Source organism: Dryobates pubescens, chromosome 20, assembly GCF_014839835.1.
Source record: "Dryobates pubescens isolate bDryPub1 chromosome 20, bDryPub1.pri, whole genome shotgun sequence".
Lineage (NCBI taxonomy): Eukaryota > Metazoa > Chordata > Aves > Piciformes > Picidae > Dryobates > Dryobates pubescens.
In genome coordinates, this window is record NC_071631.1 from 17,908,898 (window position 1) to 17,920,739 (window position 11,842).

At 52.9% G+C, this 11,842-nt stretch overlaps 1 protein-coding gene across 1 annotated transcript; it reads right to left on the reverse strand.

The window, feature by feature from the left end:
* Positions 1-810: 810 nt before the first annotated feature.
* On the reverse strand, positions 811-9,608 carry OTOP3 (otopetrin 3). The gene is made up of 6 exons (XM_054170916.1): positions 9,218-9,608; positions 7,557-7,693; positions 6,422-6,480; positions 5,690-5,808; positions 2,878-3,800; positions 811-981 (listed from the first exon to the last, which is right to left on the reverse strand). The coding sequence occupies exons 1-6, from the start codon at positions 9,606-9,608 to the stop codon at positions 811-813; spliced, it is 1,800 nt and encodes a 599-aa protein (XP_054026891.1).
* Between the last annotated feature and the right edge of the window lie 2,234 nt (positions 9,609-11,842).

An 11,842-nucleotide genomic window follows, 5' to 3' on the forward strand; every position in this document is an offset into this window, starting at 1 on the left:
GAGCAATGGTGTTCATTCCCAGTAAGGCAAAGTACCGTTCTAGCTTCTGGTTTTGGTAGCAGGAAAAGCTGCAGTGAGCCAGTGCAGGGCTGAAGGCCTGTCCTGCTCCTCGGTACCCAGCCCTGCCAGAGCCTGGCCCCCTTGGGACAGGGTCCTATGAGACTCACACAAGTTGGTGTGCCAGCTGTCAGCACCAGGAACAAGCAGAACTAGTCCCTGTGCTGACCACTGAAGCAGCTGCCAGCACCTCTTTGAAAATTACCCCCAAAGCCTGCATGTTTGGTTCATTTCTGCATGGCCGTGGCTGGGAGTGCTTCTGGGTGTGACTGCTGCTGCCAGGGCGCCCTGTGCTGCAGGAGGGTGGGTGAGTTGGTGAGCAGTGGTGGGGCTGGGGATCCTGGAGGGTGGATTTTTGAAGTCCTGTGGGGCTTAGCTCAGTCTTTGCTGCTTCTGTTGAAGGCTGCTCTTGCATTCTTTTGTCTGGAAGATTTCAAGAGGAGCTGATGATGTCCTGCTCACTGCCGTGCAGCACCCCTGGCAGACTACCAGCAGGCATGGCTCCACGGAGCGGTAAGACAGGGCCTGTTATAGGCTTTGAGTCTATTCTCTATGGAGAGAAAAGAAAACTGCTAATACAAACCACCCTCCTGTTCTCCTGAAACTCCTGGAGATGTTGTGCAAGGAGGAGCGAAGGCAGAAGCCGGAGGGGGAAAGTTTGCAAGCTTCCATGTGCGTATCCATTGCTTCCTGCCCCTTTGTTCAGCGCTGTGGGTTCACCCCAGCCTCTGGAGTGTGGAGGCTCAGCTTGGTTCAGGCTGTGACGTAGATCTCCAGGAGCCCCCCGACAGAGTGCATTCGGTAGAAGACCCCCAGGGGGAGCCCGAAGTTGACGATCACAAACCAGGTGGAGTAGCCATAAAATGACTTTTCCAGTCCGTTCTCAAAGGCAGGGTGAGCCCCGAAGGTGGGCATCACCCACAGCTAGAGGGGGGGGAGGGAAAGAGAGAGGTCAGAGGAGGACAAACAGCCTGCTACCTCCACTCTAATCTCAGCACTGGCTCAGGGGCTGGAGGAATATTTCAGGAGTATCAGAGGAGTCTCCCTGCCAGCAAAGCCCTTGGAACAGGTTGCCCAGGGAGGTGGTGGAAGCCACATCCCTGGAGGTTCACAGAATCACCAAGGTTGGAAGAGACCTCAAAGATCATCAAGTCCAGCCTGTCACCACAGACCTCATGACTAAACCATGGCACCAAGTGCCACATCCAATCCCCTCTTGAACACCTCCAGAGATGGTGACTTCACCACCTCCCTGGGCAGCCTATTCCAATGGCTAACGACTCTGTCAGTGAAGAACTTTCTCCTCACCTTGAGCCTAAACCTCCCCTGGCACAGCTTGAGACTGTGTCCTCTTGTTCTGGTGCTGCTTGCCTGCGAGAAGAGACCAACCCCCACCTGTGCACAACCTTCTTTCAGGTAGTTGTAGACAGCAATGAGGTCCCCCCTGAGCATCCTCTTCTCCAGGCTAAGCAACCCCAGCTCCCTCAGCCTCCCCTTGTAGGGCTTGTGCTCGAGGCCTCTCACCAGCCCTGTTGCCCTTCTCTGGACACGTTCCTAAGGCCAGGCTGGATGTGGCTGTGAGCAGCCTGCTGTAGTGTGAGGTGTCCCTGCCCATGGCAGGGGGGTTGGATGTGGCTGATCCTTGAGGTCCCTTCCAACCCTAACGATTGTATAAAGAGAGGGAAAATGCTCTGCTCATGCTGCTGCGAGTCAGATACTGCTCAATTCCTGGAAACCTAACCATGGCCTCCTCCTGCCCCAGCCAGCTTCAGCTTTCCACAGAATTTCACTGTTTGCTTGGCCAGTCTGTTTTCACTGGCCTGCAGGGAAGATGTGTGTTGATTCAAGGTCCCAGAGCACAGTGTACTTTGTTGGGTGAGTTTCAACCCTGGAGGCTCATGTTTACAAAGACTTACTGCCGCTGCCTCATGCTTCTCTGCTTATCTCCTGGAACACCCTTAATGACTTTGCTGACCTTTTCAGAGCTTAAAAGTTTGCTGCATAAGGATTGATTCAGAGAATCACAGAATGGTTTGGGTGAGAAGGGATCTTAAAGATCATCCAGTTCCAACCCCCTTGCCATGGGTAAGGGACGCTTTCCTCTAGACCTGGTTGATCAAGGCCTCCAGCCTGGCCTTGAACACCTCCAGGGAAGGGGCATCCATGACCTCCCTGGACAACCTGTCCCAGTGTCTCACCACCCTCAGTGTATTTCTAATCTGTCTAAGTCTGACCTCCTCAAACTTCCATCCATTCTCTCTCATCATATCCCTACAAGCCCTCACAAAAAGTCCTTCCCCAGCTTTCTTGTTGCCCCCTTTCAGGTCCTGGAAGGCTGCTCTGAGGTCTCCCTGGAACCTTCTCTCCTCCAGGCTGAACAGCCCCAACTCATAGCCTGTAGGGGAGGTGCTCCAGCCCTCTGATCATCTTCATGATAAGATCATCATTCTATCAGTTGTCTTCTTCCTGCACCTAGGAAGCCCAGCCAGCTTTCACTCTTGGCTTGATCAAAAGAGACCCTACCATGATGGGTGTGTGGTGTTGATGGCACAAATGGGCTTGGCTTCCCTCACCAGCAGATTTAAACTTGGTGGGCAAAGGTTTCTTGCATAGAAAAGCAGCCCAAAAGACAGACAAGGAGAGCATGTTTGTGTCACAGATCATCATGACAAGGCTCTGCCCTAGTGGAAGATGTCCCTGCTCGCTGCAGGGGGGGTTGTGCTAGATGACCTTTGGAGGTCCCTTCCCACCCAAGCTCTTGCATGATTCTGTGATCATGACTCAGCTGAGCTGTGATGTGGAAGGCAGAGCAATACTCACTATGATGTTGCACAAAACCAAGAAGAAGGAGATCTCCCTTAATGCTCTTCTCTTCCAGGTCAGGACTGAGTAGCTGTGGATGTAGGACAGAGAAACCTTCCGGATCTCCTGCCCCAGCTCTATCACACTCACTCGTCTCTGCTCACAGCCTTCATGATTCTGCTCTTTCATGTCTTCCTCGTTGCTGGACGATGTCTGTGTCTCCTCCTGTTTGCTGCCTGCCATGGTTTCCTCTTCACTAGGTAGCTCTGAAGCGTGCTGCCCGTTGTGCCCTGGGTGTTTGGCCTCCACTGCTGCTACAACATGCTGCCGGTGGAGCCCATCGATGATGAAGACATTCTGGGTGATGTTCTGGAAGATGAGGAGGACAGAATAGGACAGGATCAGACTATTCAACAAGTCCACGGGGTCAGTGGCCACAAGGGCAACGATGGAGAAGTAGCACATGCCAATCTGGCCGAGGGCTGCCCCCATCAGCAGGATCACGTCCAGGCTGCGGGTCGGGTTCTTCAGCGTGTCCAGCTCCCTTTTCTCCAAGGCGTGGATGATTGTGCCAACCACTGCCCCCACGCTCATCAGGGGCAGCAGCACAATGTAGTAGGAGTAATACATCACAAAGACCTGGCGGTCTGGGACCGAGCCCGTGGCCTGGATCTGGTACAGCATGAAGACGCAGGTCCCGGTGATCACCGCCACGGCGCCCAGCAGCGGCCCAAACACCACCCCCTGGAGCCTGAACTTGGCCTTGGCTTGGGAGATGTCGGGGTGGCTGATGCGTCTCCCCACGTTCTTCCACATGACATACAGCACAGAGCAGCAGACCAGGCAGTACTCGGTGTTGAAGGGGTAGAGCAGGATGTAGCCCTTCTGGAAGACTTTGCAGATGGTGGTGTTTGGGCACGTGCAGGAGGTAGTCTCATTGCCTGCACCGTGAGGAGAGGGAGGCAACAATTAAGAGGGAGATGTCCTGAGTCCTGTGCCCAGTTCTGGGCTTCTCAGTTTAAGAAGGACATTGAGACACTTGAATGTGTCCAGAGAAGGGCAACAAAGCTGGGGAGGGGTCTGGAGCACAGCCCTGTGAGGAGAGGCTGAGGGAGCTGGGGTTGCTTAGCCTGGAGAAGAGAAGGCTCAGTGGAGACCACCTTGCTGTCTACAACTACCTGAAAGGAGGTTGTAGCCAGGTGGGGGTTGGTCTCTTCTCCCAGGCAAGCAGCACCAGAATAAGAGGACACAGTCTCAAGCTGTGCCAGGGGAGGTTTAGGCTGGAGGTGAGGAGAAAGTTCTTCTCAGAACTGGCCATTGGGATGTGCTGCCCAGGGAGGTGGTGGAGTCCCCATCCCTGAAAGTGTTCAAAAAAGGCTTGGATGTGGCACTTGGAGCCATGGTTTAGCTGTCAGGAGGTGTTAGGTATTGGGTAATAGGTTGGACTTGATGATCTCTGAGGTCTTTTCCAACCTGCTTGATTCTATGATTCTGTGATTTCATGGCTGTCTTTAGGAGTTTCTTGTGTGCAGGCACAATCTCTGTCTCTGTGTACCCCAAAACAGTGACCAGCAGCAAGTTAAGTGATTGCCACTCGGTCCTCAAGCTGCCAGGGTTCAGAGTAGCAGTTTAGCAAATGTCTTTTCTTACATTTGTAGTGCTCCTCCTGGTCAATACTATAGGTACTGGGCCACAGAGACACCTTTCCTTCACAGTGAAGCCTGCTCTATCTCTACCCCTGGAATATTACAGAATCACAGGATGTTAGGGGCTGGAAGGGACCCTGAGAGATGATCCAGTCCAACCCCCCTGCCAGAGCAGGAGCACCTAGAGCAGATCACACAGGAACATTTATTTCCTGTGTCCTCAGAAAGAAAAGCACAGCAAGTCATAGAAACTCAGAAGGGTTTGGGTTGGAAGGGACCTTAAAGATCATCTGCTTCCAACTGCCTCTCCTACCATGGGCGGGGGCACTAGCCCAGGTTGCTCAAGGCCGTCTCCAACCTGGTCTTGAATACCTCCAGGGATCATAGAATCATAGAATCAATAAGGTTGGAAAAGACCTCAAAGATCATCAAGTCCAGCCTGTCACCCAAGACCTCATGACTACTAAACCATGGCTTCAAGTGCCACATCCAATCCCTTTTTGAACACCTCCAGGGATGGGGACTCCACCACCTCCCTGGGCAGCACATTCCAATGGCTAACAACTCTCTCTGGGAAGAACTTTCTCCTCACCTCCAGCCCAAACTTCCCCTGGTGCAGTTTGAGACTGTGTCTTCTGTGTCCTGGGGCATCCATGACCTTCCTGTGTGAGTATGTGAGTCTCTTTCAGTCTGGCAATCTTTTGCTTGCAGAGGAGAGGTGAATATGAGGGAAAATGCTCATTTATCATGGGCTTTCCCTTTCCTAGCCCTCAGTCCCCGGCTTACACAGCAAACCCCCCCCACACAGACGGAGATGTTCTCTCCTTGCAGCCCATCTCTTCAAAACACCTTCCAATGATAGGGTAGCTGCAGCATCTGGGGGAACTGGTTGTTACAGAATCACACAGAATCAACCAGGTTGGAAGAGACCTCCAAGATCATCAAGTCTAACCGATCACCCAGCCCTAACTAATCAACTAGACACCGAGTGTCTCATCCAGTCTCTTCTTAAACATCTCCAGGTATGTTGACCCCACCACCTCCCTGGGCAGCCCATTCCAATGGGCAGTGTCTCTGTCTGTGAACACCTTGGTACCTGAGGAGCTGAGGTTAAGAGCTGTTGCCTCCCTAGAAGCCAGCCATGGCAGCTCACACCAAACAGGGAGGAGAGAAAGGAGCCTTGCCTGCAAATCGCTGCTCCACCTCCCGCAGCTGAGACTCAATCTCCATGTGAATGGTGTCGTTAGTCACCGCCAAGAGCCAGAGCAGGAGGTTGGTGGCTATGGTCAGCATCAGCCCACACCTGGGAGAAGAGAAAGGCACTTCCTCAGGATGTGACCTGTGAAGATTGTTCCTGACCTCTGTGTCCACATGCCACGTCATGCTGCCCTTTGCTTCTTGCCTACCTGAGCAAGCATGTGTGTGCACACCCCAGCATGTGCACCCCTCAGTGTGCCTGAGGATTTCCCCATTTGTGCCTGTTCTGGGACTTTTTACACCCAAATATGCCTGAGGATGTTCCCATGTGAGCATTTGCAAAGGAGCAGGGCAGGTACTGGCCTGGGTTGAGGAAGGTAAGGCTGAGACAGCTTCCAGTGATAGGAGCAGGGAGGCCACCCCCACCTCATCCTCCAGTAAATGGACTGCTCCCAGAGCCAGGCCAGCAGGAAGGTGTTTGGGGGTAGGAGGAAGCAACAAGCAGCTGTTCAAGGCATGAGTGAAAAGGGAAGGTAGCTGGGGAGCCCAGGAAGGAGCTGGTCAGGTCATAGCTCTTGTGTGGTGCAGGATGTAGAGAGTGTGCAAAATCAGCTGAAGACAGTTCTGGCAGGAGTAAAGGATAGCATAAACAGCAGGAAAGGAAGAGTTTAGAGGAGCTGAAGGCAGGGTTGGGGTTTTTTTTTGCCCCCTTTCCATACCTGGTCAAGTTGTGCTGGACTTGAATGCAGTCCTTAGAATGATGCCACAGGAAAAGAGCCTGCAAATGGATACCGAGAATGAGGTGAGCAGGGCAAAGCAGGCAGCTGGCCAGGCACATGCTGGAATTGGGGCAGGCAGGCAAGCAGACACGTGTCCCACAGGAGCAAACCTGCCTGGCAGCAGTGGTGCAGGGCATGTGTGAGCCTGCAGCTCAGCGCTGAGCTGTGTGCTGGCATCCCTGGGTGACTGCAGCACATGTGAGCCTGCTCCCAGTGGGCATGGAGAGGGACTTTCTACAAGGGCCTGTGGGGACAGGACGAAGGGCAGTGGTCTGAGACTGGAGCAGAGCAGACTCAGATTGGATATTAGGAAGAAGTTCTTTACTATGAAGGTGTTGACACACTGGAACAGGCTGCCCAGAGAAGAACCTGTGGCTGTTTCATCCCTGGAGGTGTTCAAGGCCAGGCTGGATGAGGCTTTCAGCTATCTGGTACAGCGGGAGGTGTCCCTACCCATGGAACTAGATGACCTTTAAAGTCTTCTCCAACTCAAATCGTTCTGTGGTTCTATGATCTGGGAGTTCTGCTTTCCTCTGATGGTGTGTACAGAGGTATTTGCTGCTGAGATGGGAGCTAGTTTACTTTTCAGATATGGCTTTGGATGTGGAAAGAAGAGGGCTAGTATAAGAGGAACCAGCTGCCAGACAGCTACTTTTGGTGAGGTGTTTTTGTGCCCCAAAGGGCTTTGCTGGGGGCATGCATCAGCAAGCAGAGAGGCTGGGTCTCTGGGCTGAGTTGTTCCCATGACATCCCTGGCAGAATCCAAAACTTGCTCTCCTCTCTCCCTACTTTGATGCTTCAAAACACACTCCTGTGGCTCCTGCAGTAGGTCAGGTATTGCTGGAGTGATTTCTCTCTGCCTTTTGCTGCTTTGCTTCTGAGTCTGGCTCACGAGGAGCACGGGTGGCGTTTGAAACGCAGCGCAACGCTTCCATACTGGGGAGGGGGTCTCCCTCTGACCCCACCACATTCTTGCATACCTTTAGTGATCATGAGAATCCTCACTTTCTCCCTCCCCCTTAGGCACCCAGGAAGGGGATAGACAGAATAAGCAAGCTTCCAGAGGCTGCAGTACCTGGGTGCAGATAAAGAGGATTTCAATGCTGGGGAATATAATGTCCACCTTGGACTTGCACTGGATGAGAATCACGCTGTAGCCGATCTGGAAGGCGTTCAGGAGGACGCTGCAGCTGCCAAACAGCAGCACTGACCCTGGGCAAACAGCAAAAGCACCACTCAGTGATCAGAGATGTGTCTGTGCAGCACCTGAGCCCAGCTGGGGACCGCATGCCCCTTGGATTTGGGTGGAGCTGGAGGCCTTTGCATTTGGAAGTCCTGTGATGCCTGGATGTGTTCCCGTGTGATCTGCTCAAGGTGACCCTGCTCTGGCAGGGGGGTTGGACTGGATGAGTTTTTGAGGTCCCTTCCAGCCCCTAACATTCTGTGATTCTGTGATTTGGAGAGCAGGGGGCACAAGGCAGCCTGATTGCTGAACCTGGTTGTGTGCTTTGGCTGGGTCAAGGTGTTAAGAGACTTTGAGGTATTGTTTTGTGCTTGGATACAAGGTGGGAACAGGGTTTGGATTTGAAGTAACAGTCTGGAGAAAAGAAGGCTCCAGAGAGACTTTTTAGCAGCCTTCCAGCACCTGAATGGGGCCTACAAGAAAGCTGGGGAGGGACTTTTTACAAGGGCTTGTAATGGTAGGATGAGAGGGAATGGATTGAAGCTTGAGGAGGGCAGATTTAGACTGGAGATTAGGAAGAAATTCTTTCCAGGGAGGGTGGGGATACACTGGAACAGGTTGCCCAGGGAGGTTATGGATGCCCCCTCCCTGGAGGTGTTCAAGGCCAGGTTGTACAGGTCCTTGAGCAGCCTGGTCTAATGGCAGGGGGTTTGGAACTAGATGATCTTTAAGGTGTCTTCCAACCCAAACCATTCTATGATTCTATGACAGGAGTAAGCTAAGGGCAAGTGATAGTTTCTGCCTTGGGGAGAGAGCAGGTCTGCTGAGGCTTTCCACAGCACCAAAGTGCAGAAGTTAGGACCCTTTAATTCTCCCTTTCTCCTTGGAGACCCCTGCAGTTTCAGGTACTCAGGTGCCTTGCAGCTTTCTTCCCTTTCATTGTCTGTACTTAGTTAACACAATAGTGCACTGATTAGAAACTGCTTAATAAACCAGAGGCAGGGCTGTGGGAAGTGCCATTCCACAAAGTGGGGCAACTACTGATAGCAAAGCCTGGGTGTCGCTGGAATGTGACTCACTGGGCAGGAATCTTTCCCTGGGAACAGCACTGCTGTGATGTTAAACAAGGACAAGGGTGGCTTGGGCCTGCTGATGCTCTTGCTGGGTAAAAGTGGTGGTTCTCCTCTCACTTTGCTAAGTGGTCATCGCCTAAAACCTTTCCTATGCCTCTTCCAGCATGCTCAGTTGCTGAGGTGTAGGTGGGAGGTACCTGGGTTGTGCTTTGGGAAGAGACCCCAGGGCAAAGTTGGACTGGAGGCTGAAGAGAAGCCAAGCTCAAGACCCTTCTGGCTGCTCTGCTTCCTCTCTGAGGCATCCACTACATCCCTGTCTTCCCCCAGCCTTGCACTACAAGCTGAGATTCCCAACACCTCAACTACATCTCCTGTGGCTTCTACTTCTTCTGGTAGCAGAGCAGAGGGAGAATTTCTTTCTCTTCCAAGCACTGGGAAGGTGGTGAAAGGCACAGGCAGATGCCCAAAAGCAGAACTTACCCCTGATCCAGATGGGCCCAGCGTGGGAATCGCGGTGCAGCACGGCGTGCGGCTGCCGACTGGTGCCCAGCAGGTAGTAGACAATCCAGCACAGGCACAAGACCTTGAGGATGGAGAGCAGGATCCAAACCTCTGCCAGGGTGATGGCCATGTGGTTGAAAATCATACTGCTGATGAAGGCACAGCCCAGAAACACCACGTTCATGGCCAGCAGCCCTGAGAAGAGCTGCCCAGCTTTCTGAGCTTGCCTGTCCCTCTGCTGCACCGAGGAGCAGTGGCGGTACAGCCAGAACTTCTCATAGTGGATCGTGGAGGTGTCTGGTGGGGCTGCTGCTGGCCTGCTCTTGCAGTGGTGGCAGGGCTTCTGCCTTGAGACTTTGTTGGCCAACATGGCTCATCTGCCTGGGGGTCACCTGCTGTGTTGAAGAAAGGTGGGGTCGAAAGTAAGAAAGATGGTGAGGAGCATACACCACCTGAAGGTGTTCAAGGCTGGGTTGGACAGGGCTTTGAGCAACCTGGGCTAGTGGGAGGTGTCCCTGCCCATGGCAGGGGGATTGGAACTAGATGATCTTTAAGGTTCCTTCCAACCCAAACCATTCTATGACATGCTGAGATGAGAGGCTGTGGGCTGTGCTGTCAAAGCCACTTGTATAGTGACCTCCCTTCCTTGCTTTGCAGCTTTTCCCATCCTCTCCAGAGCTGGATGGAGGGGGAAAGAGCTTGGTCTTTAGCCCAAGTTAGGCATTAAGAATTTCCTGGTGGGCAGAGTCATTGCAGGGCTCTGAGAAATGGCTCTTCTGCCAAAAGCTGTCCAGAGACACCTGCATTAGAATGGACATTTGATACCTCTGCCCTGTCCCACCACAGCTTGGAGATGTGGGGACCAGAGGTGCCCCAACAGTTCCCATCCTCACCTTTCACTCCTCCTCTGTGTCCAGCCCTGGATTCAGGCTTCCTCCCTTCCCTTTGTTGTCCCTCTGAAATTCAGAGCTGCTTGATTTTGGTTGGTGGACCCAACCTGTCCTTGTGGGCTGTGAGAGCTACCCCACACTCTGGGTATGGCCACACAAATTGGGACAGAGCTGGAGACAATAAAAAGAAGGCCTGTAAAGTTTTGCTCTGAGCTGCTGGGAAAAGATCCAACCTGCCAACCACGTGAGCTGAGACTGGGACAAGGTTAAGCCCCAGGTTTCTCTCTTTTTCAGCTTGTGGCACAGAGGTAAAAAAGCAGAGAGCCATGAGCACAGCCAGAGCCTGGGAGCTTTTCTGACCAGCTTTTGGAAGAATCTCAGTGGGAACATGCTGCCCATGAAAGAAGTCTCCTTGCTCACGTGGAGTGATCAGCCTCTCTGCAGACTTGGCATATGGAAAGGTGCCTTCACTCCAGAGAGAGACTGGTTGCAGTGGGGGGTGGCTGGAGTGAAAGGAGGAGACCTTGAGATGTGTTTGAGAGGGGAGAGAATTATATGGAGGTGTCTTGAGGCTTTAGGGGAGACATTGTCTGAGAAGGGCTTGAAATGTCAGAGCTTCCCTCTTCCCATGCACGTGCACTGAGGTGCTCTGCCTCCTTTGCTCTCATGGGATTCAGGGAACTTCTGTTAGTGGAGACTGAGCCTAAACTCTTCCCCATTTGGTTCCAAACACTCCCATCTTAGTAGTGCGGGAGCAAATACCCTCCCCTCTCTGAAAGCCATAACTCCTCTGCTTCAGGATCAGAGGCAAGAGGTGAGAGGCCATAAAGTCAGAAGGATCAGATGGAAACCTCTCAGCAGGTACCCAAACAAGTGCCCAAGCAAGGCTGCAAGCAGCAGCCGCTGCCATGGACCCACCCTGCTGACCCCATAGCTGTGTGCTGCTGGAAGCAGCCAAGCCCCAGCCTTTACTTAAGCCCCAGCCCTTACCTCCCTGCAGCCTTCCCAGTGGGAGCAGCTCCTGGCACAGCCTCTGTTAGCTCCACTCGCTGGGGTTCCACCAGGGTGCATCTGAGTCTTCCCACCGGACGAGAGCCCTTGGCAGGAGCAGCCAGGACTGCTCCCCACTGAGTGCAGCCTCTGCTCCCAGCCCATTGATTTATTTTTTTCCCTCCTTGTTTACTTTGGGTCTATTATTGTCATTACCTTAATTACTCAGTGAGAAGCTCTCAGCTCTGCCAAGGGCAGCCAATGGGGATCGGCTTCTTTGTACACTTGCTGGGTTGCCCCATGCCAACGGCCTGGGCAAAGAATGTGCCAACTGGTAAAACCACAAGCTGGTGGTGACTAATTTGTGCCATGGCTCAGGGGAGTAAAGAGCTAATCTCCTGGCACAGCCTTGTGCTGGGAGTGCTTGGCCACATTGCTCTGGCTAAAATCCACCTGAGTTCCCAACTCCCTTGGTTTTAGGTAGATCCTAAGTTTCCTCTCCCCCGCCTCCAATATATCTTTACCTTGTGCCCTTATCCAGGGCATAGGTACCCAAACTGACCCCAAAAGACAAAATCTGCAGTCCAGCCATGTTGTTAATTTGAGGATCTCCTGGCAGAAAGGTTGCTTCTTTTGGGGGGGTGGTGTGGATGTGTGTGTGTGATAGTCACAAACTGTTAATGCTGACTTAAGAGCAGGACTCCGCAAACCTCACAGGCTCAGT

What these genes read in the sequence shown, in the direction of transcription:
- OTOP3 (XM_054170916.1), bottom strand. Translation starts at nt 9,608, where the DNA reads ATGTTGGCCAACAAAGTCTCAAGGCAGAAGCCCTGCCACCACTGCAAG. An exon ending in TGGGCCCATCTGGATCAGGG is followed by an intron (nt 7,694 to 9,217) that starts GTAAGTTCTGCT and finishes CTGTTTGCCCAG; the next exon opens with GGTCAGTGCTGCTGTTTGGC. An exon ending in GGTGGAGCAGCGATTTGCAG is followed by an intron (nt 3,801 to 5,689) that starts GCAAGGCTCCTT and finishes CTCACGGTGCAG; the next exon opens with GCAATGAGACTACCTCCTGC.